At 51.6% G+C, this 21677-nt stretch overlaps 2 protein-coding genes across 3 annotated transcripts in view; both read right to left on the bottom strand.

Annotated features, from left to right (window-relative positions):
• The window catches only part of AHCYL2 (adenosylhomocysteinase like 2), a 75845-nt gene extending 70096 nt beyond the window's left edge, over positions 1 to 5749 (bottom strand). The window contains exon 1 of the mRNA XM_086886277.1: positions 5305 to 5749. Coding sequence (XP_086742403.1) covers positions 5305 to 5709 — 405 coding nt within the window. The 5' untranslated portion in view covers positions 5710 to 5749. The remainder of the gene's footprint in view (positions 1 to 5304) is intronic.
• Positions 5750 to 10833: 5084 nt separating this feature from the next.
• SMO (smoothened, frizzled class receptor) lies at positions 10834 to 18180 on the bottom strand. 2 transcript variants are annotated; one of them, XM_086886272.1, is made up of 13 exons: positions 18111 to 18180; positions 17743 to 17860; positions 15307 to 15512; positions 14593 to 14802; positions 14337 to 14509; positions 14026 to 14245; positions 13822 to 13945; positions 13643 to 13735; positions 13305 to 13413; positions 12972 to 13157; positions 12536 to 12684; positions 12312 to 12446; positions 10834 to 12215 (listed from the first exon to the last, which is right to left on the bottom strand). In XM_086886272.1, the coding sequence occupies exons 3-13, from the start codon at positions 15451 to 15453 to the stop codon at positions 11746 to 11748; spliced, it is 2016 nt and encodes a 671-aa protein (XP_086742398.1). In that variant the 5' UTR covers positions 15454 to 15512; positions 17743 to 17860; positions 18111 to 18180; the 3' UTR covers positions 10834 to 11745. The 2 variants fall into 2 exon arrangements, with proteins under 2 accessions (XP_086742398.1, XP_086742397.1); XM_086886271.1 differs by lacking the exon at positions 18111 to 18180 and having other exon boundaries at positions 17743 to 18017.
• Between the last annotated feature and the right edge of the window lie 3497 nt (positions 18181 to 21677).

Genomic DNA, 21677 nt, shown 5'->3' with positions numbered 1-21677 from the left:
AGCAGAAGAAAGGCACACAGAGCTGTCACCTCACAACCATTAAATCAAGAATTGAATCTGATTAAATTCAGGTTTTTCTTGTGACAGGGGTCAGAACTGGATGAGGTTTAAGGTCTTTTCCAACCTACACCACAATTCTCTCAACTGAAGCAAGGTGCACAGAGCTGTCACCTCAGAACTATCAAATCAAGACCTGAAATCTGATTAAATTTTGGTTTTTCATGTGGCTGAGGGTCAGAACTGGATGAGCTTTAGGGTCCCTTCCACCCCAACCCACCCCATGATTTCATAATTCTTCTCTCAGCAGAAGCAAGGGACACAGAATTCTCACCTCATAACCATTAAACCAAGACCTGAATCTGATTAAATTTGGGTTTTTCCTGTGACAGGGGTCAGAACTGGATGGGCTTTAGGGTCCCTTCCACCCCAACAGAACCCATGATTCCACGATTCTTCTCTCAGCAGAAGAAAGGCACACAGAGCTGTCACCTCAGAACCATTAAACCAAGAGCTGAATCTCATTAAATTTGGATTTTTCTTGGGGCTGAGGGTCAGAACTGGGTGGGCTATAGGGTCCCTTCCACCCCACCCCACAATTCTTCTCTCAGCTGAAGCAAGGGGTACGGAGCTGCCATGACAAGGCTAAGATTGCCCAGTTAATCACTTTGGGAGTCTTAATTGAGGCTGCCCCCAGGTAAGAAGAGGATTTCCAGGAGTTCTGTGACTTTCAGCTGCTTGGATTCGGGAATGCTTTAGAAATTAACACCAGCATCATCAAAACTCCACTTGAACACCAAAACCAGCTTAGCCACCATCCCCTAAAGCCGAAGAGCGATGGCCTCATCATCAAAACCCCCCTAAAACCCCAAAATCGAGGCAGTGCGGGTGGCTCAGGGCCTGGCTCGGCTGTGGCCGCCTGAGCTCACCCCAAATCCACCCCACACCGCCCAGGGCTGCTCCTGGAGGGGCTTTTCCAGCTCCTCCTCTTCCTCATCCTCACTCCGGAGAGATTCATCCAACGGGAAATTCCCTCAGCCTAAAAAGGGAGGAATTCACCCGGTTTGACTGGGCTTGGAGCCACGGGAGGAGGGGCAAGGAGGAGGTCTGGAACCTTCATCCCACACCTGCAACACGGAGGCACCTGCCAAAGTCCAACTGCTCCTCAGCAGGGAGGAATTCCAGCAAGAATCCAAAAGGAACAACAACTCCAGGGATTTTCCTCGAGATTTGATCTCTGCAGGTGGCAGAGAAAAGCCACCTTTATATTCAATATTTCTATTATATTTATGTAATACCATTTTAATGTATTTTATATGTTTCTATATATATTTCTATACATATCTCTATATATATTTCTATATATATCTCTATATATTTCTATATATATCTCTCTATATATCTTTATATATATTTCTATATATATATTTCTCTATATTTATATATATATTTTTAGATATATTTTTATATATTGCTATATATCTTTACACATATTTCTATATATCTTTATATATTTTTATATATATTTCTATATATCTTTATATATTTTTATATATATTTCTACATATCTTTACACATATTTCTATACATTGCTATAGCTATCTTTCTATATAAATATAATATATAATATAGATTATATATTGTACAATTTGTATGTATAATATATATCATATAATAGATAGCATATATATTGGATCATGTATCATATATATTTCATATACTATATATTTATTTTTATATTTTTTATATATTTTATATTTATAATTATATGCTATATATATGTAATATATATTGTATATATAATATATTATAAACTGTACATACAGAACACGTATTATCTATTGCATATATAATATATAGAACATTTATTATCTATTGTATATATAATATATAGAACACATATTATCTATTGTATATATAATATATAGAGTATTCATTATATATTGTATGTATATTATAGAGAACATATATTGCATATATAATATATAGAACATTATTATATATTGCATATATACCATATAGATTTTTATATACATTATATAGTACCATTTATAATGTGTGCATATAAATTAATATAAAAATACCATCTACTCCATCTATTCCTTCTTATTTTACACCCTGCCAAGCTAAAATACAAATCAGAACATCTAAAGGCAGGTGAATAAAATGCTGAAGGGACAAAAAAGATTTCAAATGAGGTCCTTTAAGGAAAAAAGGTCGCTGGGATTTTCTGGGAACTCTTTTTGTCTCAGAACTGCAAAATCAGAATTTAGGGGTGCCGCACTTCAAGGATGGGTGTTAGGATTCCAAGGAAAGGGAAAAAAAAATCAAAAGAAAAATATATTTATATAAAGCAGTCAAGGAAATATTACTGAGATTTTGTTTATAGCAAATATTCTTAAGAATCCCAGTTCCACCACAAATTTCACCTCTTTTTCTTAGACTTTTACCACTACTTCAGCAAAGTCCTGCTGGATCTGAGTAAAAAAAATTAACTTATTTTTATTGTAAACCTCCTTTCAGCAGACCCTTCAACTTCACGTGCCAAATTTCACAGCCTGGGGACAATTTGATGGCTCCCAAATCTGGTTTTAATTTCGCTAACCGCCAGGATATAACATATAATAAATGTTATTATATGTTATAATAAATATAATAAATAATAAATATAATAAATAATAAATATAATAAATAATAATTGTTATTATATGATAATAACATATAATAAATGTTATTTATTTCAGTAACTCCTGAGGAGGAGAGGATCTGGATGTGGTGAATGAAAAGCTCGGTTTGAGTGGCTGAGTAAAAGGAGGAGAAGGAATAATTTGTAAAATAAATAATAATAATAATTAAATAATAAATAAATAACAAAATAGAAATAGTCTAAATAATATTAATAAATAATATTTTAGAATAATATTATATCATAAAGAAGATATAGATAATATTTATATGTTTTATATATTATCTATATAAATATAAATATATCTAATATATATTTAGAAACATTATATATAATACATAAATATAAACGCATGCTATATAATATATAAATTTATGCAATATATAAAAATATATGTACAATATATATACTACATAATGAATAAGATATAAAATAATATAAATAATAAGATAGACAATGTCTAGATAATATTAATAAATATTATATAATAATATATAAAAAATATATAAAAATATATAATACATAATAAGATATAAAATATATAAATAATAAATAAGATAGACAATATCTAAATATTAATATATATTATATAATAATAGATAAAATATATGTAATATAAATATAAAAAAATATATAGTAAATAATGTATTAAAATAAAATATAAATAATAATAAATAATAAAAATTGAAAAAGAAAAGAACTCCAAACATTGGGGATGGGAGTCACAACCTCAGAGAAAAAATGTCCTTTACAGAGGAGCTGAACCCCCCCAGAAAGGATTTTGGGGGGGATGAAGAAACCGTGATCCAGACTCTCCTCATGGGCACACCTTGCCCTGCAAGGATGTGCTCCTTCCAAGGAGAATCTGGAATTTCTGGGAAGCCACACAGAAGGAAATCAGGATTATTTATGGAGAGAAACCCCCTCACCCTGGGCTTTCCAAAGGCCAAAAGAAGGTACAAGTCCATCAGCAGGGGAGCTGAGGAACCCCAAAGTTCCATGAGGTGTCCCTTAGGACAGAGACACTTTTTTCCCAAAAAGGTTCATGGGAAACCTCCTGAGATTTCCAGCGGGAAGGATGCCAGGCACTAAAAAACCAGGAAAAAGCACATTTTCCATCCCCAGCAGAGCACACACAGCCCTCTCCTCCAGGGAGAATCCGAGCCCGTGGCTGCATCCACCTGAGGAGCTGGAGAGGCACGGATTCACCAGGATTCAGAGTTCCACTCGCTCTTGGGGTGCCAAAAACACCCCAAAACCCCTCCTGACCCCTCCCAGCATCCAGGTATGGGCAGAACTGGCCCTGCCCTGTGTGCCAATGTCACCAGCAGCTCCCGGAACGTTTTTATCTTATCCCCATTGCCAAGATAACCCCGGGAACGTGAACCTGATGTGAACCCAAACACACCCTGGAGCTCACACAACACCTTTGGGCAGGCAGCCCCACACTGGGGGGGGGGAGGGAATGGGGTGTAAAGGCACCCAGTGACACCTTGAGGGGCAGGAATGGGTACCCAGTGACACCTGGGGGGGCAGGAAAGGGGTGTAAACACACCCAGTGTCACCTCTGGGTGCAGGAACGGGGTGTAAAGGTACCCAGTGACACTTGGGGAGCAGGAACAGGGTGTAAATACACCCAGTGTCACCTGAGGGGATGGGAATGGGGTGTAAACACACCCAGTGTCACCTGGGGGTGTGGGAACGGGGTGTAAAGGTCCCCAGTGACACCTGAGAGGGACAGGAATGGGTACCCAGTGTCACCTGGGGGTGCAGGTATGGGGTGTAAACACACCCAGTGTCACCTGGGGGTGTGGGAACGGGGTGTAAAGGTACCCAGTGACACCTGGGAGGGACAGGAATGGGTACCCAGTGTCACCTGGGGGTGCACGAATGGGGTGTAAACACACCCAGTGTCACCTGGGGGTGTGGGAACGGGGTGTAAAGGTACCCAGTGACACCTGGGAGGGACAGGAATGGGTACCCAGTGTCACCTGGGGGTGCACGAATGGGGTGTAAACACACCCAGTGTCAACTGGGGGTGTGGGAACGGGGTGTAAAGGTACCCAGTGACACCTGGGAGGGACAGGAATGGGTACCCAGTGTCACCTGGGGGTGCACGAATGGGGTGTAAACACACCCAGTGTCACCTGGGGGGGCAGGTACGGGGTGTAAACACACCCAATGTCACCTGAGGGTGCGGGAACAGGGTGGAAATACACCCAGTGACACCTGGAGATGCGGGAACGGGGTGTAAACACACCCAGTGTCACCTCTGGGCACATGAAAAGGGTGTAAACGCACCCAGCGTCACCCCACACGTCCCCACATGTCAGACACGGCGGCGGACAAGGCGCAGACAGACCCCCCGAGCCATGGCACAACACATCCCCAAAAAGCAGCCAAAGCCCCGGAGCACCCCCGCGGTCACGGCAGCACCTGAGGGGTCACCGACACCTCCCGCGCACCGGGGACCCCCTCACCGGGCCGGCCCCTGCCCGGCGGAGGCAGCACCGCCTCCCGGAGCCCCGGACCGGTTCTCCCTGCCCGCTGCGGGCTTGTACCGGCGGGGATGTCCCGCACAGCCCCGCCAGGGAGGCTCTCCCGGTGCCCGGCCCCGTTACCTTCTTGACCGTGCGCGGCGCCTCGGTGACGGTGCCGTCGGGGCTCACGAGCGCCTCGGCCGCGGCGCCGCCGCTGTCGCCGGCGTCGCGGTGCCGGTGCTGAGGGTGGTGCGGGTCGCTCCTCTTCATGGCCGAAGCCTGCGGCACTTTGGCGGCGGCCGAGGACAGCCCGGCGGCCGAGGACAGCCCGGGGCAGCCGCTCCCCGGAGGCCGCTCGGCGGAGGGGGCCGGGGCCGCCTCACGCTCGGCGCCCGGCACGGGGCAGGCGGGAGCCGCCGCCGCCACGCCGTGCCCGGCTGCGTGAGCGCTCACAGGCTCGCACGGCGGCCCCGCCGCCTTGTCCATGGGGCCGCCGAGCTCCTTCAGCTCCACGGCGGGCGCGGCCACCGCCACCTGCACCGACATCGCCGCCGACTGCTCCGGCTCCGGCTCCGGCTCCCTCAGGGCCGCCGGCCCCGCCCCGCTCCGCCCCGCCGCGCTCGCCGCCGCACTGCATGCCGGGACATGCAGTCCTCCCGCCGGCGCTCCGCCCCGCCGCGACTACAACTCCCGGCAGCTCCTGCAGTGCGGCGCCGCGCCCCGCCTCCTCGCGGGGCCGCGCGGGGGTTGTTGGGAGTTGTAGTCCGCGCGGGGACAGCCGGCCCGTGAAGGCATTTGGTTCTTTTTTCACGTTTTGGTAAATTTTCGGTTTTTCAGCCTTAGAATCGCAGAATCCATGAGGTTGTAAAAGATCTTCAAGACCATCGAGACCTAGGTGTGCCTGATCCCCGCTTTATGTCCGCAGCCCAGAGCACTGGGTGCCACCTCCAGCCCTTCCTTGGACACCTCCAGGGATGGGCACTGCAACCCTCCCTGGGCACTTCCAGGGCCACCCTTTCCATGGGGAAATTCCTGCTGCTGCCCACCCTGAGCCTCCCCTGGCCCATTCTGAGGCCGTTCCCTCTCTTCCTGTCCCCGTTCCCTGGGATAAGATCCCAAATCCCCCCCGGCTGTCCCCTCCTGGCAGGGAGTTGTACAGAGCCAGAAATTCCTCCTGATCCCCCTTTTCTCCGGGATGAGCCCCTTCCCATCTCCCTCAGGAATTCTCCAGCCCCTTCCCAGATCCCTCAGGAATTCTCCAGCCCCTTCCCATCTCCTCCAGGAATTCTCCAGACCCTTCCCAGCTCCCTCAGGAATTCTCCAGCCCCTTCCCAGCTCCTTTGCTCCTTCTCTGGACTCGATCAGTCACAGGGCTCGGTGTCCCCACAGTGCCATGGCCAGGCTGGGCAGCTCCCCAGGGCCTGGTGTGCCAGGAAAACCCATGGAAAAGAGGAGCCACAACATCCTGGCACGAGGAACGTGTCATCCAAAAAACCTGGGACTCGCTGTCCTGCCAGGCCTGCCGGCCACAGAGCTCTGCCTAAAGGCACAAACCCGTAATAAACCACATTTTCTAAATCCGGATCTCCGGGAATGTGCCTCTTACAGAGTGCAAACCCATCCTTTTATTATTGTTATTTAGTGAGAGCAGCCCTGAGAGAACTTGGAGCTGGTAGTGGTGCTTAATTAATTCTTAATTCTCAAGCATCAATTCCAATCCTCAAGAGTCCAATCCTCAAGCTCTGGGTTTGAGATGTTTGGGATGAGCGGAGAGAGAGAAGGAACCCACATAAACCTCCCCAAAAATCAGGGGGGAGAGGAGAGCTGGAAGCAGCAGAACCTGAGAGGCTGAAGGAGGATTTCAGGGAAGAAAGGGCAGGAATTCCAGAGGGGATTGGAGTTAAAGGAAAAGCAGCACATCCCTGTGAGCCTGGAGTGTGATGAGGACAATTCCTGACCACACCGAACTCAAGCAGAATCGGGATCTGACTCTGCAGCACTCCAGGGTCACAAATGGACTCAGGGCCCATTCCAGGCTTGGAAGAGCCTTTGGAACTCTTGGAAAGAGGGAGGGATTTGAAGCTGGAGCGATGTCCCTCTCCTGGCACTGGCGCTGCGAGAGAAGGAAAAGTCACAGCTCCTGCAGCGCCACGGTTCTGCAGAGGAGAGGAGAAGGTGCTGACCTGAGATGGAGAAACATTCCAGAATTTATCATCTCAGATTCCACAAAAAATCCACCAGGTTGTTTTGACCAAGGCAAAATCCCAACCCTGATCCTTCTCAGCTGAGGAGAGGAGCTTGTGCTGACCTGGAGATGGAGAAACATTCCAGAATTTTTCATCTCAGATCCCACAAAAAACCCACCAGGTTGTTTTGATCAAGACAAAATCCCAACCCTGATCCTTCTCAGCTGAGGAGAGGAGCTTGTGCTGACCTGGAGATGGAGAAATCTTTCAAAATTTATCATCTCAGATTCCACAAAAACCCACCAGGTTGTTTTGATCAAAGCAAAATTCCTTCTTTTCTACTCAGAGGAGCTTGTGCCAACCTGGAGATGGAGAAAATCTTCTCTAAATCTAAAATTTATCATCTCAGATTCCACAAAAACCCACCAGGTTGTTTTGACCAAAGCAAAATCCTGACCATGATCCTTCTCTGCAGAGAAGAGGAGCTCGTGCCAACCTGAGATGGAGAAATCCATTAAAAATTATCATTTCCTGGTGCCACAAATCCCAGAAAAAGACCCCAGGATGTTTTACAAACCCCTGACAAACACAACCCTGATCCTCTTCTGCTGAGGAGAGGAGCTTGTGCTGACCTGGAGATGGAGAAATCTTCCAAAATTTATCATCTCAGATCCCACAGATCCGATAAAAAACCCACCAGGTTGTTTTGATCAAAGCAGAATCCCATCCCTGATCCTTCTCTTCTGTTGAGAGGAGCTTGTGGCAACCTGGAGATGGAGAAATCTTCCAGAATTTATCATTTCCAGTGCCACAGATCCCACAAAAAACCCACCAGGTTGTTTTGACCAAGACAAAATCCCAACCTGATCCTTCTCTGCTGAGGAGAGGAGCTTGTGTTGACCTGGAGATGGAGAAATCCTTTAAAAATTATCATTTCCAGTGCCACAAATCCCAGAAAAAACCCACCAGGTTGTTTTGCAAACCTCTGACAAACACAAAATTCCAACCCTGATCCTTCTCTTCTGCTGAGAGGAGCTTGTGCTGACCTGAGATGGAGAAATCTTCCAGAATTTTTCATCTCAGATCCCACAGATCCCACAAAAAACCCACCAGGTTGTTTGACCAAGGCAAAATCCCAACCCTGATCCTTCTCTGCTGAGGAGAGGAGCTTGTGCTGACCTGGAGATGGAGAAATCCTTTAAAAATTATCATTTCCAGTGCCACAAATCCCAGAAAAAACCCACCAGGTTCTTTTGATCAAAGCAAAATTCCTTCTCTTCTACTCAGAAGAGCTTGTGCCAACCTGGAGATGGAGAAAATTTCTAAATCTTCTAAAATTTTTCATCTCAGATTCCAAAAAAACCCACCAGGTTGTTTTGACCAAGACAAAATCCCAACCCTGATCCTCATCTGCTGAGGAGAGGAGCTTGTGCTGACCTGGAGATGGAGAAATTCTCCAGAATTTATCATTTCCAGTGCCACAAATCCCACCAAAAAATACCAGGTTGTTCTGACCAAGGCAAGATCCCATCCCTGATCCTTCTCTTCTGCTGAGAGGAGCTTGTGGCAACCTGGAGATGGAGAAATCCTTTAAAAATTATCATTTCCAGTTCCACAGATCCCACAAAAAACCCACCAAGTTGTTTTGATCAAGGCAAAATCCTGACCATGAGCCTGGGATTTTCCTCACTTCTTAAAGAACATTCTCAAAATCCAGAGAGTGCTGGAGTTGTCCTGGGAAAAAACAGGAAAAGCAGCACCCCCAAAACTCCAACAATTTGGGCTCTGTGAGAACTGGGCTGGCTCCTTCCCTCCAGCCTGGGATGGGTTTGCCTGGAAATCTGGGAAAAAAACCTGGGAAAAATCAGCCTTGGAAAAAGCAAATTTCTTTTCCTTGAGAGGCAGATCCACAGCAGAGTTTGGGTTGTCCCACGAAACAAAGTTGAGGGAGGTTTGATGTAAATTTGGGTGATTTTTGGATGATTTTTAGATGATTTTTGGATGATTTTTAGGTGGTTTTTGGACAATTTTGGGGTGATTTTTGGATGATTTTTGGGTGAATTTTGGGGGATTTTTGGATGAATCTTGGGAGATTTTTTTGATATTTGGGGATTATGTTTGGGTGATTTTTGGATTATTTTTGGATGATTTTTGGATGATTTTTAGGTGATTTTTGGACAATTTTGGGGTGATTTTTGGATGATTCTTGGGTGATTTTTGAATGAATTTCAGTTGATTTTTGTGTGATTTTTGGATGATTCTTGCATGATTTCGGGATGATTTTGGGGTTGTTGGATGAATTTTGGATGATTTTTGGATGAATTTTGGATGATTTTTTTGATATTTGGGGATTAGGTTTGGGTGATCTTTGGATTATTTTTGGATGATTTTTGGATGATTTTTGGATGATTTTTGGATGATTTTTAGGTGATTTTTGAATGAATTTTGTGTGATTTTTGTGTGATTTTTGGATGATTCTTGCATGATTTTGGGATGATTTTGGGGTGATTTTTGGAAGAATTTTGGGTGATTTTTGAATGAATTTTGGGATTATTTTTGGGTGAATTTTGGATATTTGGGTGATTTTTGAATGAATTCTGTGTGATTTTTGGATTATTTTTGGGTGATTTCTGGATGAGTTTTGGATGATTTTGGGGTGATTTGGGGTGATTTTTGGATGAAATTTTGGATGATTTTTGGGTGATTTTTGGATGATTTTGGGGTGATTTTTGGATGAATTTTTGATTTTTGGGTATTTTTGCGTGATTCTTGGATGATTCTTGCATGATTTTGGGATGATTTTGGGGTGATTTTTGGATGAATTTTGGGTGATTTTTGGATGAATTTTGGGTGATTTTATGATGATTTTTGGATTATTTTGGCGTAATTTTGGGGTGATTTGGGGTAATTTTTGGGTGATTCTTTGATGACTCTTGGGTGATTTTAGGATGATTTTTGGGGCGATTTTAGGATGATTTTTGGCCATTTGATTCCTGCAATCCCATTTTTCTGCAGCCATCAGTTCCTCGTGACCAGGCTGCACCATCCAGGGATTTATAATTTTAATAAAATATATAAAAAGAAAAAAAAACCCAAAAAAACCCAACAACAACAAAAAAAAAAAAGCACCTTAAAATCTGCTTTAAAGAGTTTTGAACATTTTAAAACATTTTAAAGCAGATTTTAACGCGCTTTAAAGCAGTTTGAAACATTTTAAAGCAGTTTTTAAGGTGCTTTAAAGCAATTTGAAACACTTCAAAGTGGTTTTTAAGGTGTTTTCAAGCGGTTTAAAACATTTTAAAGCAGTTTTTAACATGCTTTAAAGCAGTTTGAAACATTTTAAAGTGGTTTTTAAGGTGTTTTCAAGCGGTTTAAAACACTTTAAAGCAGTTTTTAAACAGGAGGGTTTTTAGGAGAAAGGACAACCCACCCCCCCCCCCACCAAAAAATGTTTTCCCACCCCAAAAGAGCCCAGAGCAGCCACTGGGATTGAAAATTTGTAAATTTAATACTGATACAGGAGTTTTGTTGTTTTTTTTTTTTTTTTTCTTTTACACAGCAAAAATGAACCCGTGGAGGTCACTGGGATAGTAAGAAAAATTAAAAAAAAAAAATAAAATAAAAGCCAGGAGTCTACCAGGACTTAATAAAAACAGGGAAAATCCAAACACCAGCAGGGATTGGAGCCCTCCTGCCTCAGGGCTCGGCTGGGTTTGCTGTGACTCGATTTTTATTTTATTTTTATTTTTTTATCCTAAAAAAATAATAAAAAGCTTTGCTCTGGGGGGGGGTGGGGGGCGTTGCTGACCCTGCTTCACCTCGAGGTTTTTTTGGGGTGTCCCATCTCCCTGGTGCTGCCACCCCACTAATCCTGATTTGGGGGAGCTGGAAGGCACTTTGGGGTGTTGGAAGGGATTTGGGGTGATCCCAAAATAGGGGAACACACCAGGGGTGCTGCTGCTGCTGCCTGGGCTCGCCCCGAGCAGAGGCATCGCCATAGAAACGTTAAAAAATAAAAAATCAGGAATTTTTCAAAATTCGCTATTGGCACAAGTGGGGGGGTGAGCTCTACGTACCTCTAGCTGTGTGTGGGGCAGAGCTGCCCCAAATCTACCCTGATCTAGGCTGTCCCCAAACGTCCCCCCTGGTCCTTAAATCCCTGGGGGAGCTGGGGGTTGTTCCACCAACAGCTCCTTTCTCCCGGTGATGCCGGAGGGAATCCCAAACCCTCTGCGGGATGGGAAGTGCACGGAGATGAATCCTCCAAAAGGGAGAAATGGGAATGTGCTCAGGCTGATGGAGTATTTGGGATGGATCCCGACGAGATCGGGCGGATCCTGGCGTGTCCCCTCACCTTCGGCTCTCACCCCAGCTGTCCCCACAAATCCCGCTGGCGTCAGAAGTCCGAGTCGGGCTCCAGCAGCTCCGCGTCCACCAGGTTGGTCCGAGAGTGGATGGGGGCCAGCCCTGCCCGGCGGCCCTGAGTCCTGGCTGGCCCTGGCCAGGGCTGGGGTGGCCACGGGGAGCCCCCGTTGTGCTGCCAGCACCCGGCACCGGGGCTCTCCTCGGCGCCAGGCTCGGGGCAGAAGGGGTTGCTGATCACGTGCAAGACCTCGGCTCTGCGGCTCTGCCCGGGGAAGGCGGCGTCGGGCTGGACATCGGGGGCAAAAGCCACCAGGCAGGGCTGGGGGGGCAGGCGAGGCAGGCGAGGGACGGAGGAGCCCCCCAGGCAGCGCTCGGGGTCTGGGTTCACCTCCTTCTTCTTCTTCTTCTTCCTCCGCTTCTTCTTGTGGCCGCCGCGCTTCTGCAGCTCCGGGGACACGTCGGCCTCCACCACCCACAGGTTGGCTCTCTCCTCCGGTGGCACTGGGGTGAGGTGGCTGTGAGCGCCCCAAAACCCCCAAACCCGCACCCCCGACACCCCCAGCCCACAGATCCCCCTCCAGGTCCCCAAGGACTTGCCAGGTGTCGCCACGGGCGTCACGGAGATGTCCTGGGGCAGGATCGCCCCTCTCCTGGCCACCATCTTGGTGACGTGCTGGGCCCACGCCGAGGACACGTCGGCCGATGGCTCGTTGATGTTGAAGGCCAAACCAGCTGCGGGACAGGGGGGGGGATCTGGTCAAGGGAGGGACTTTGGGGACATCAGGGGGCTGCTGGGGACGTCCCCTGGCTCCTGCACGTACCCACGGGGCCGTCGTGGGACACGGTGTGCATGCTGAAGGACAGCTCCCGGCCCGGGTCGCGCAGCAGCTCCTTGCGCTTGGAGAAGGCCTTGGCGATCATCTTGCTCTTCTTGATCCTCTTGGGCTGGTCATCGCTCTGCCCCGTCAGCCTGGGGACACGCAGGGCACAGAGGGGGCTGTCACAGCTGGTGGCACAGGGACCCTGCCCAGCTCCCCCCGTCTCGTTCTGGATGGGGACACCCCGGGGATGGAGGCGTCCCACAAAGGCCAAACCGGAGAGGCCACCCCGTTCCTGAGCTGCTGCGAGCCCACAGCTCACTGAGCCGAGTGACAAACAGCTGGGAATGTCTTCCAACGTTGGGAATGTTCTCCCCGCCCTCCTGGATGGGGCAGGAAGGGCTCCAGGGAGCTGGGGTGACACCCTGGGGAGTCCCACCTGCACCAGGTGCGCTTCCAGATGAGCAGGGTGGCCTTGGTCCAGACCCAGGTGCTCATGGAGACGCCGGTGCCGAACATGGCAAAGAGGTTGATCTTCTCCACCAGGAGGCTGGGCCGGTTCTTGATCTCGCAGTCCGGGATGGGCTTGTTGGTCTGCGTGGCGATGGTCACGTTGGCCTCGCACCTGCGGGGGACGGCGGCTGTGAGGAGCAGGGGGACACCCCGCGGCTCTGCGGCGCGGAGATGGCGGTGGCACCGCCGGTGGGGGACACGGGGCTGTCCCACGGGTGCCACCGCGCGCCTGTCACCCCCCTGTCCCCGTGCCACTCACAGGACGTACTCCCGGAAGCTGCGCTCCCACTCGGCCTGGTTGAAGAAGTCGTAGAAGTGGCAGCCAAAGGTGATGAAGACGAAGCCGAAGGCCAAGAAGCCGAAGATGCCTGGAAGAGAAGAGGGACATCCCCGGTTCGGCCAAACTCCAGCGACACCCAGACAAAGACGCCACGCTGGGGCCGTGCCACCACCACCACCAGCACCACCACCACCAGCACCAGCACAGCTTTGTCCCCCTTGCCACCACCCCAGGAAGGAGCTGTGTGACTTCAGGGGACAAAAACATCCCCATTCCCACTCCAGCTCCCTCGGGAACGGCGCCGGTGGAGGCCTCACCCAGGCGCAGCATGGTCTCGTTGATCTTGCTGGCTGCCTTCTCGCTCAGCAGCCCGGGGTGGTTGCTCTTGATGGAGAAGAGCGTCATGACCCCTGTGGGGGAGAGGATGAGGGGCTCAGCGTGTGGGGACAGCCACGGTGACCCCGTCCTGCCCTTCCCAGAGCTGAGCCACACCTACCCCGGATGAGGAAATAGCCGCCCACGATGAGCACCAGCCCGATGGGGGCCAGCACGAAGCCGGCTCGGTAGCGGTAATTCTTGTAGCCCACGAAGCAGATGCCGCTGACAGAGTCGCCATCCACCTGGCAGGGACGGTGACAGGGACAGGAAGGTCAGCCGGCTGCGGGCGTCGCCCCGAGACGCCGCCGCGTGACCCCGTTACCTGCGCCACGGCCAGGATGGCCACGGTGAGCACGAAGGGGATGGACCAGGTGATGAGGTGGAAGTAGGAGGTCTTGCCCAGCAGCGGCTGGTAGGTGGTGCCCAGGGCTTTGAAGGAGGTGTGCCAGGCGTAGGTGAGCATGACGAACCAGATGACACCCGACATCAGCGAGTAGTAGACAATGACGAAGATGATGACGCAGGACAGCGTCTCGTTGGAGCTGCGGAGAGGCGAGGCGAGAGAGTCACCTTTGAGGGCGAAGGACGGGGGTCTCAGCAGAGCCCTCCCTGGGGACAGGGGGTGACACCCACGTGGGCTCGCCCAGCCTCATGGTGCCGTCGGCCCGGCACACGATCTCCTCGCGGGCGCCGTCCATGAACTGCGCCAGCCACCCGATGCTGCCCACGAAGAAGCAGGCGTTGACGTAGAACAGGATGACGGCGGGGTAGCGGTTGGAGTTCCTCCAGTCAGCGACAAACGTGGCCTGGAGGGGGAGGAGGAAGCCACAGCTCGGTGCCCGAGCCCGTTTTGGGGACACCCCCACCCCGGCGCGAGCGCGCGTCTCACCAGGGTGAAGAAGGTGCAGAAGATGGTGACGGAGCTGAAGGCGGCGATGTAGACGTGCATCTCGCGGTGCTCCTTCTCGGTGAAGAGCGGGTTCTGGCACTGGATGCCGCAGCCCTCCACGTCCTCGTACCAGCTCTTGGGGTTGTCCGTCCTCACCAGCGGCGCCTCGCACTGCCCCGAGCTGTTGAACTTGATGTTCTGCACCTCGTTCTGCCAGAGGGGAAACGAGGCCGTGAGGGGAGGTGGAGGAGGAGGAGGAGGAGACAACCCAGTGGCCAAGATGGACATCAGTCCCCTGTGGACAGCTGGATTTCATGGAATCACCATGGAATTGTGGAATGGTTGGGTGGAAAGGGACCTCAAAGCCCCTCCAGAGCCCCCCTGCCAAGGCAGGGACACCTCCCACCATCCCAGGCTGCTCCAGCCTGGCCTTGGGCATTCCAGGGATGCAGGGGCATCCAGCTGCTCTGAGAATTCCATTACAGCCAGGAATTCCCAATTCCAACGATCCCATCCATCCCTCTGCCAGTGGGAAGCCATTCCCTGTGTCTTGTCCCTCCTGTCCTTGTCCCCAGTCCCTCTCCAGCTCTCCCGGAGCCCCTTCAGGCCCTGGAATGTGCTGGAAGCTCTCCCTGGAGCCTTCCCTTCTCCAGAGTGCCCAACCTGCCCCAGGGAGCAGCTTTCCCTCCCCATCCCCGTGTCCCCGCGCCGTACCGGGCAGCCCTCGGGGAAGCGGTCGGTGGTGCACTTGAGGAAGTCGGGCCAGCCGCGCTCGCGCTCCACGATGATGCAGGGAGCCCGGGTGGCCTGGCACAGGGTCTGGCTGGGCAGCTCCACCTGCCCATCCTCGCACTTGGGCATGTAGACGGCGCAGAGCAGGGGCTGGATGACGTCCCAGCAGCGTGGGGCGTTGCGCAGGCCTGTGGGGAGGGGACAGCACCGTCACCACGCCCGGCACGGCCACCTCCTGCTGTCCCCACAGCGCTGGGACCCCTCTGTGGGACCCTCCTGCTGTCCCCACTGTGCTGGGACCCCTCTGTGGGACCGTCCTGCTGTCCCCACAGCTCTGGGACCCCTCTGTGGGGCTCTCCTGCTGTCCCCACAGCGCTGGGACCCATCTGTGGGGCTCTCCTGCTGTCCCCACAGCGCTGGGACCCATCTGTGGGGCCCTCCTGCTGTCCCCACAGCTCTGGGACCCCTCTGTGGGGCTCTCCTGCTGTCCCCACAGCGCTGGGACCCATCTGTGGGGCTCTCCTGCTGTCCCCACAGCTCTGGGACCCCTCTGTGGGACCGTCCTGCTGTTACCACAGCGCTGGGACCACTCTGTGGGGCTCTCCTGCTGTCCCCACAGCTCTGGGACCCATCTGTGGGGCTCTCCTGCTGTCCCCACAGCTCTGGGACCCCTCTGTGGGGCTCTCCTGCTGTCCCCACAGCGCTGGGACCCATCTGTGGGGCCCTCCTGCTGTCCCCACAGCTCTGGGACCCCTCTGTGGGACCGTCCTGCTGTTACCACAGCGCTGGGACCACTCTGTGGGGCTCTCCTGCTGTCCCCACAGCTCTGGGACCCCTCTGTGGGACCGTCCTGCTGTTACCACAGCTCTGGGACCCATCTGTGGGGCTCTCCTGCTGTCCCCACAGTGCTGGAACCCCTCTGTGGGGCTCTCCTGCTGTCCCCACAGCGCTGGGACCCCTCTGTGGGGCTCTCCTGCTGTCCCCACAGCGCTGGGACCCCTCTGTGGGGCTCTCCTGCTGTCCCCACAGCGCTGGGACCACTCTGTGGGGCTCTCCTGCTGTTCCCACAGTGCTGGGACCCCTCTGTGGGGCTCTCCTGCTGTCCCCACAGCGCTGGGACCACTCAGTGGGGCTCTCCTGCTGTTCCCACAGCGCTGGGACCCTTCTGTGGGGCTCTCCTGCTGTCCCCACTGTGCTGGGACCCCTCTGTGGGACCGTCCTGCTGTCCCCACAGCGCTGGGACCCCTCTGTGGGGCTCTCCTGCTGTCCCCACAGCGCTGGGACCCCTCTGTGGGGCTCTCCTGCTGTCTCTGCACCCCAATCTCCTGCTCCCCTCCACGCTACATTTTCTCCCCTCCTATACATTTTTCTGTACCGTCCCCATCCCCAGACACCCATTATACTGCTCCCCTCTACACTCCACCCATCCCCAGCCCCTTTTTAATCAGTTTTCTATACTGTACCCATCCCCTGCATCCCACTAGAGAGTTTTCTATACTGCACCCACTCCTGGGCCTGTGCTAGCCCATAAATTACCTGTACCCTAATCTACTGCTGCCCTCCGCGCTGTACCTCATCCATGATGTTTTCTTACACAGTTTTCTACACTGGACTCATTCCCAGCCCTCTGCTGTAAAGTTTTCTGTACTTTACCTATCCCCACTCCCCCTCTATACAGTTTTCTGCACTCTACCCATCCCCAGCCCTGTGTTAGACACTTTTCCATACTGTACCCATCCCTGGCCCTTTGCTATGAAGTTTTCTATACTGTACCCATTCTTATGCAAAACTCAATAAAGTTTTCTACACTGTACCCATCTCCAGCCCTTTGCTATAAAGTTTTCTACACTGTACCCATTCTTACATAAAATTTTCTATACTGTACCCATCCCCAGCCCCCCTCTATGAAGTTCTCTATACTGTACCCATTCTTATATAAAGTTTTCTATACTGTACCCATTCCCAGCCCTCCTCTATGAAGTTTTCTATACTGTACCCATCCCCAGCCCTTTGCTATAGAGTTTTCCATAATGTACCCATCCCCAGCCCCCCTATATGAAGTTTTCTATACTGTACCCATCCCCAGCCCCCTGCTATGAAGTTTTCTATACCGTACCCATCCCCAAACCCCCTCTATGAAGTTTTCTATACTGCACCCATTCCCAGCCCCCCTCTATAAAGTTTTCTATACTGCACCCAACCCCAGCCCCCTGCTATAAAGTTTTCCATACTGTAACCATACTCAGCCCTGTGTTAGGCACTTCTCCATAGCGTACCCATCCCCAGCCCCCCCACACTACACCCAAAGCTCCCCCCCAGCCCCCGTTCCCCCCGCCCTTCACCGCTCCCCATCCCCCTCCAGCCCCATCCCGGGCCTCTCCCTCACTCTCCCCGCTCCCGGTACCGTCCCGTCCGTACCGGACCAGAGCAGCAGCTTCCCGTGCGCCTCCTCCTGCGAGGCGGAGTCGGTGGCCAGCAGCGTGGAGGTGGCGGTGTAGGGCAGCGCCGAGCCCAGGCAGGCGCCGAAGCGGAGCCGCTCGCAGGGCGCGGGGCGGCGGCAGCGCGGGGGCCCGGCCGAGGCGTTGTGGGCGGCGGGGCAGCGGCCGCCCAGAGCCAGCGCCAGGGCCAGCGCCAGCGCCCAGCGCCGCCCGCCGCGGCCCGGCCACATCGCGGCGGTGCACGGCGGGCTTAGGGCGGCTCGGAGCGGGGCGAGGGGCCCGCCATGGCCCCGCCGCCTTTGTTGGGCTCGCCGGGAGCGAGCGGAGCGGCCCCGCTGCTGCTGCTGCTCCTCCTCCTCCTCCTCAGCCGCCGCCGCCCGCGGCACGGCCCGGCCCGCGCCCCCCGCCGGGGCGGGCTGAGGGAGGGACCGCGGGGGAAGCGCTGCGGAGGGTAAGAGAGGCGATTTGTGAGGGGAAAGGAGCTTTTTGTGAGGGAAAAAGTGGCTGGAAAGTGAGGGGAAAGTTTTCTTTCTGGGAGGAAAGGGTCCCCTTTTGTGAGGAAAAAGTTCTTCCCCTGAGGAAAAAAGTCGCTTTGTGGTCAGGAAAAGTTTTCTTTTTCTGAGGACAAGATCCGTTTTGTGAGGATAAGGTCGCTTTTTGTGCTTTTTGTGAGGAGAAAAGTGGTTTTTTGTGAGGGAAAAAGTCGCTAAAAAGTGAAAAGAACCCTTTTTTTTGAGGGGAAGGAAAGAGTCCCCTTTTTTAAGGAGAAAATTCTTCCCGTGAGGAAAAAACTCGCTTTTTGGTCAGGAAAAGTTTTCTTTTTGTGAGGAAAAGGTCGCTTTTTGCGAGGAAAACGTGGCGTTTTTCCTGAGGGAAAAAGTGGGATTTTTTTTTCCTGAAGGAAGAAGTTGCTAAAAAGTGAGGGGAAATTCTTTTTTTTTGGGAGGAAATAGTCAACATTTGTGAGGAGAAAGTTCCTCTTGTGAGGAAAAAAGGCGCTTTTTGATCAGGAAAAAAATTGTTTTTCTGAGGGGAAGTTCCTTTTTGTGAGGAAGAAGTGTCTTTTTGTGAGAAAAAAATGTCTTTTTGTGAGGGAAAAAGTCGCTAAAAAGTGAGGGGAAAGTCTTTTTTTTGGGAGGGTAAAAACTCCCCCTCACAAAAGGCCTTTGTGAGGGAAAAGTTCCTTCTGTGAGGAAAAAGTGGGTTTTTTGTGAGGAAGAAGTCACAATTTGTGGGGAAAAGATTCCTTTTTCTGAGGGAAAACTCACTTGTGAGGGAAAAAGTCACTTTTTGTGAGGGAAAAGTTATTTTTTCTGAAGAAAAAGTTTCTTTTTGTGATAAAAAAGTCACTCTTGTGAGGAAGAAGTCACTTCTTGTGAAGAAAATGTCCTTTTTGTGAGGAAAAAAGTCACTATTTGTGGGGGGAAAGTTCATTCTCACGAAAAAAAGGTCCAATTTTGGAAGGAAAATGCCATTTTTGTGACAAAAACATCACTTCATAGGAAGAAAATAACAATTTTGTGAGGGAAATGTTCCTTGTGAGGTAAAGGTCCTTTTTTTTTCTGTGAAATAAAATGTGACTAAAAGGCTTTTGTGAGTAAAAAGTTACTTTTTGGAGGTGGAAACTTGACTTTGGGGGAAAGAAGCCACTTTTGGGAGGAGAAAAATTTGGGGTTGGGGGGAAGAAAAGTCATTTTTGAGGGGGACGAAAAGCAATTGATTGGGAGAGAAAAAACTCCATTGGTGGATAAATCTCATTTTCGTAGGAGAGAAGTCACTTTTTAAAGGGAAAAGTTACTTTTTGGGGAGGTAAAAGTCACTTTTTGGGGACAAAAGACACTTTTCTGGGGAAAAAAAGTTATTTTTTTGAGTAGGGCATACTCTTTTTGGTAAGAAAATCAATTCTAGGAGAGAAAAGACAATTTTGTGGGGAGAGAACTTGATTTTTGTGGGGGAAAATTCCTTTTTTTAGGGGCAAGTTACTTTTTCGGGAGGGAAAAATAAGTTTGGGGGGGAACAAAAGACTTTTAGGGGAAGAAAAGTTGTTTTTTTGGGAGAAAATAGTGGCTTTTTTTTGGGAAGAAGCCACTTTTTTGGAGAACAGCTACTTCTTAGAGTTATTTTTTGGGGAAGAAGTAGCTCTTTGGAGGGGAAGAAAAGTGAGTTTTGGAGGGGAAAAAAATCACTTTTTTTGCGGGTAGGTGTCATTCCTCAGAGAAGCAATCGCTTTTGGGGGAAAAAAATGACATTTTGGTAGGGGGATGAGGTGGATTTTGAAGGGAAAAAAAGCCAAAAAAAGGGATTTTTTTTTTGTTTTTAATGGGAAAGAAGCGTCCCGGCCGCACACAAAGAGCCGGGGGTTGGCCTCATCCCGGCTCCCTCCGCGGGAGGGACCACCCAGCCCGAGGAGAAGGGAAAATTAAAAACAAAACAAAACAAAACAAAACAAAAAACCCCAAAAAGCCGACCCTAAAAAACTCCACCCACGGGTTTGCGACAGCTCCGAGAGGCCGGGCCAGGCCCAGGCGCCTCAGCCGCTTTTCCCCGCTCGTTTTGGGGTCTCACAACAGCAGGACAGGGCCACGGGGTGGCCTCGGTGTGTCCCCAGAGCCACCGCGGTGTGCCCTGAGTGTCCCCAGAGCCACCACGGTGTCCCCTGAGTGTCCCCAGAGACATCGCGGTGTCCCCTGTGTGTCCCCAGAGCCACCACGGTGTGCCCTGAGTGTCCCCAGAGCCACCACGGTGTCCCCAGAGTCACCATGGTGTGCCCTGTGTGTCCCCAGAGACATCGCGGTGTCCCCTGTGTGTCCCCAGAGTCACCATGGTGTGCCCTGAGTGTCCCCAGAGCCACCGCGGTGTCCCCAGAGTCACCATGGTGTGCCCTGTGTGTCCCCAGAGTCACCATGGTGTGCCCTGAGTGTCCCCAGAGCCACCGCGGTGTCCCCAGAGTCACCATGGTGTGCCCTGTGTGTCCCCAGAGCCACCGCGGTGTCCCCAGAGTCACCATGGTGTGCCCTGAGTGTCCCCAGAGCCATCACGGTGTCCCCTGTGTGTCCCCAGAGCCACCGCGGTGTCCCCTGTTTGTCCCCAGAGACACCGTGGTGTGCCCTGCGTGTCCCCAGAGCCACCGTGGTGTGCCCTGAGTGTCCCCAGAGCCACCACGGTGTCCCCAGAGTCACCATGGTGTGCCCTGAGTGTCCCCAGAGCCACCGCAGTGTCCTCCGATTGTCCCCAGAGCCACCACGGTGTCGCCTGAGCCACCGTGGTGTCCCTTTTGTGTCCCCAGAGCCACCGTGGTGTGCCCTGAGCGTCCCCAGAGCCACTGTGGTGTGCCCTGAGTGTCCCCAGAGCCACCACGGTGTCCCCAGAGTCACCATGGTGTGCCCTGTGTGTCCCCAGAGCCACTGTGGTGTCCCCTGTGTGTCTCCAGAGACATTGCGGTGTCCCCTGTGTGTCCCCAGAGACACCGCGGTGTCCCCTGTGTGTCCCCAGACACACCGCAGTGTCCCCTGTTTGTCCCCAGAGACACCGTGGTGTGCCCTGCGTGTCCCCAGAGCCACCGCGGTGTCCCCAGAGTCACCACGGTGTGCCCTGTGTGTCCCCAGAGCCACTGTGGTGTCCCTTGCGTGTCCCCAGAGCCACCGTGGTGTCCCCAGAGTCACCATGGTGTGCCCTGTGTGTCCCCAGAGACATCGCGGTGTCCCCTGTGTGTCCCCAGAGCCACCACAGTGTCCCCTGAGTGTCCCCAGAGCCACCAGTGTCCCTTGCGTGTTCCCAGAGCCACCATGGTGTCCCCTGAGTGTCCCCAGAGCCACCACAGTGTCCCCAGAGTCACCACGGTGTGCCCTGTGTGTCCCCAGAGCCACCATGGTGTCCCCTGAGTGTCCCCAGAGCCACCACAGTGTCCCCTGCACG

The sequence above is a fragment of the Cyanistes caeruleus genome, chromosome 4 (genome assembly GCF_971803275.1).
Source record: "Cyanistes caeruleus chromosome 4, bCyaCae1.hap1.1, whole genome shotgun sequence".
Taxonomy (NCBI): Eukaryota; Metazoa; Chordata; class Aves; order Passeriformes; family Paridae; genus Cyanistes; species Cyanistes caeruleus.
The sequence above is the reverse complement of the archived record's forward strand: the minus strand, read 5'-3'. Positions and strand labels throughout refer to the sequence as shown.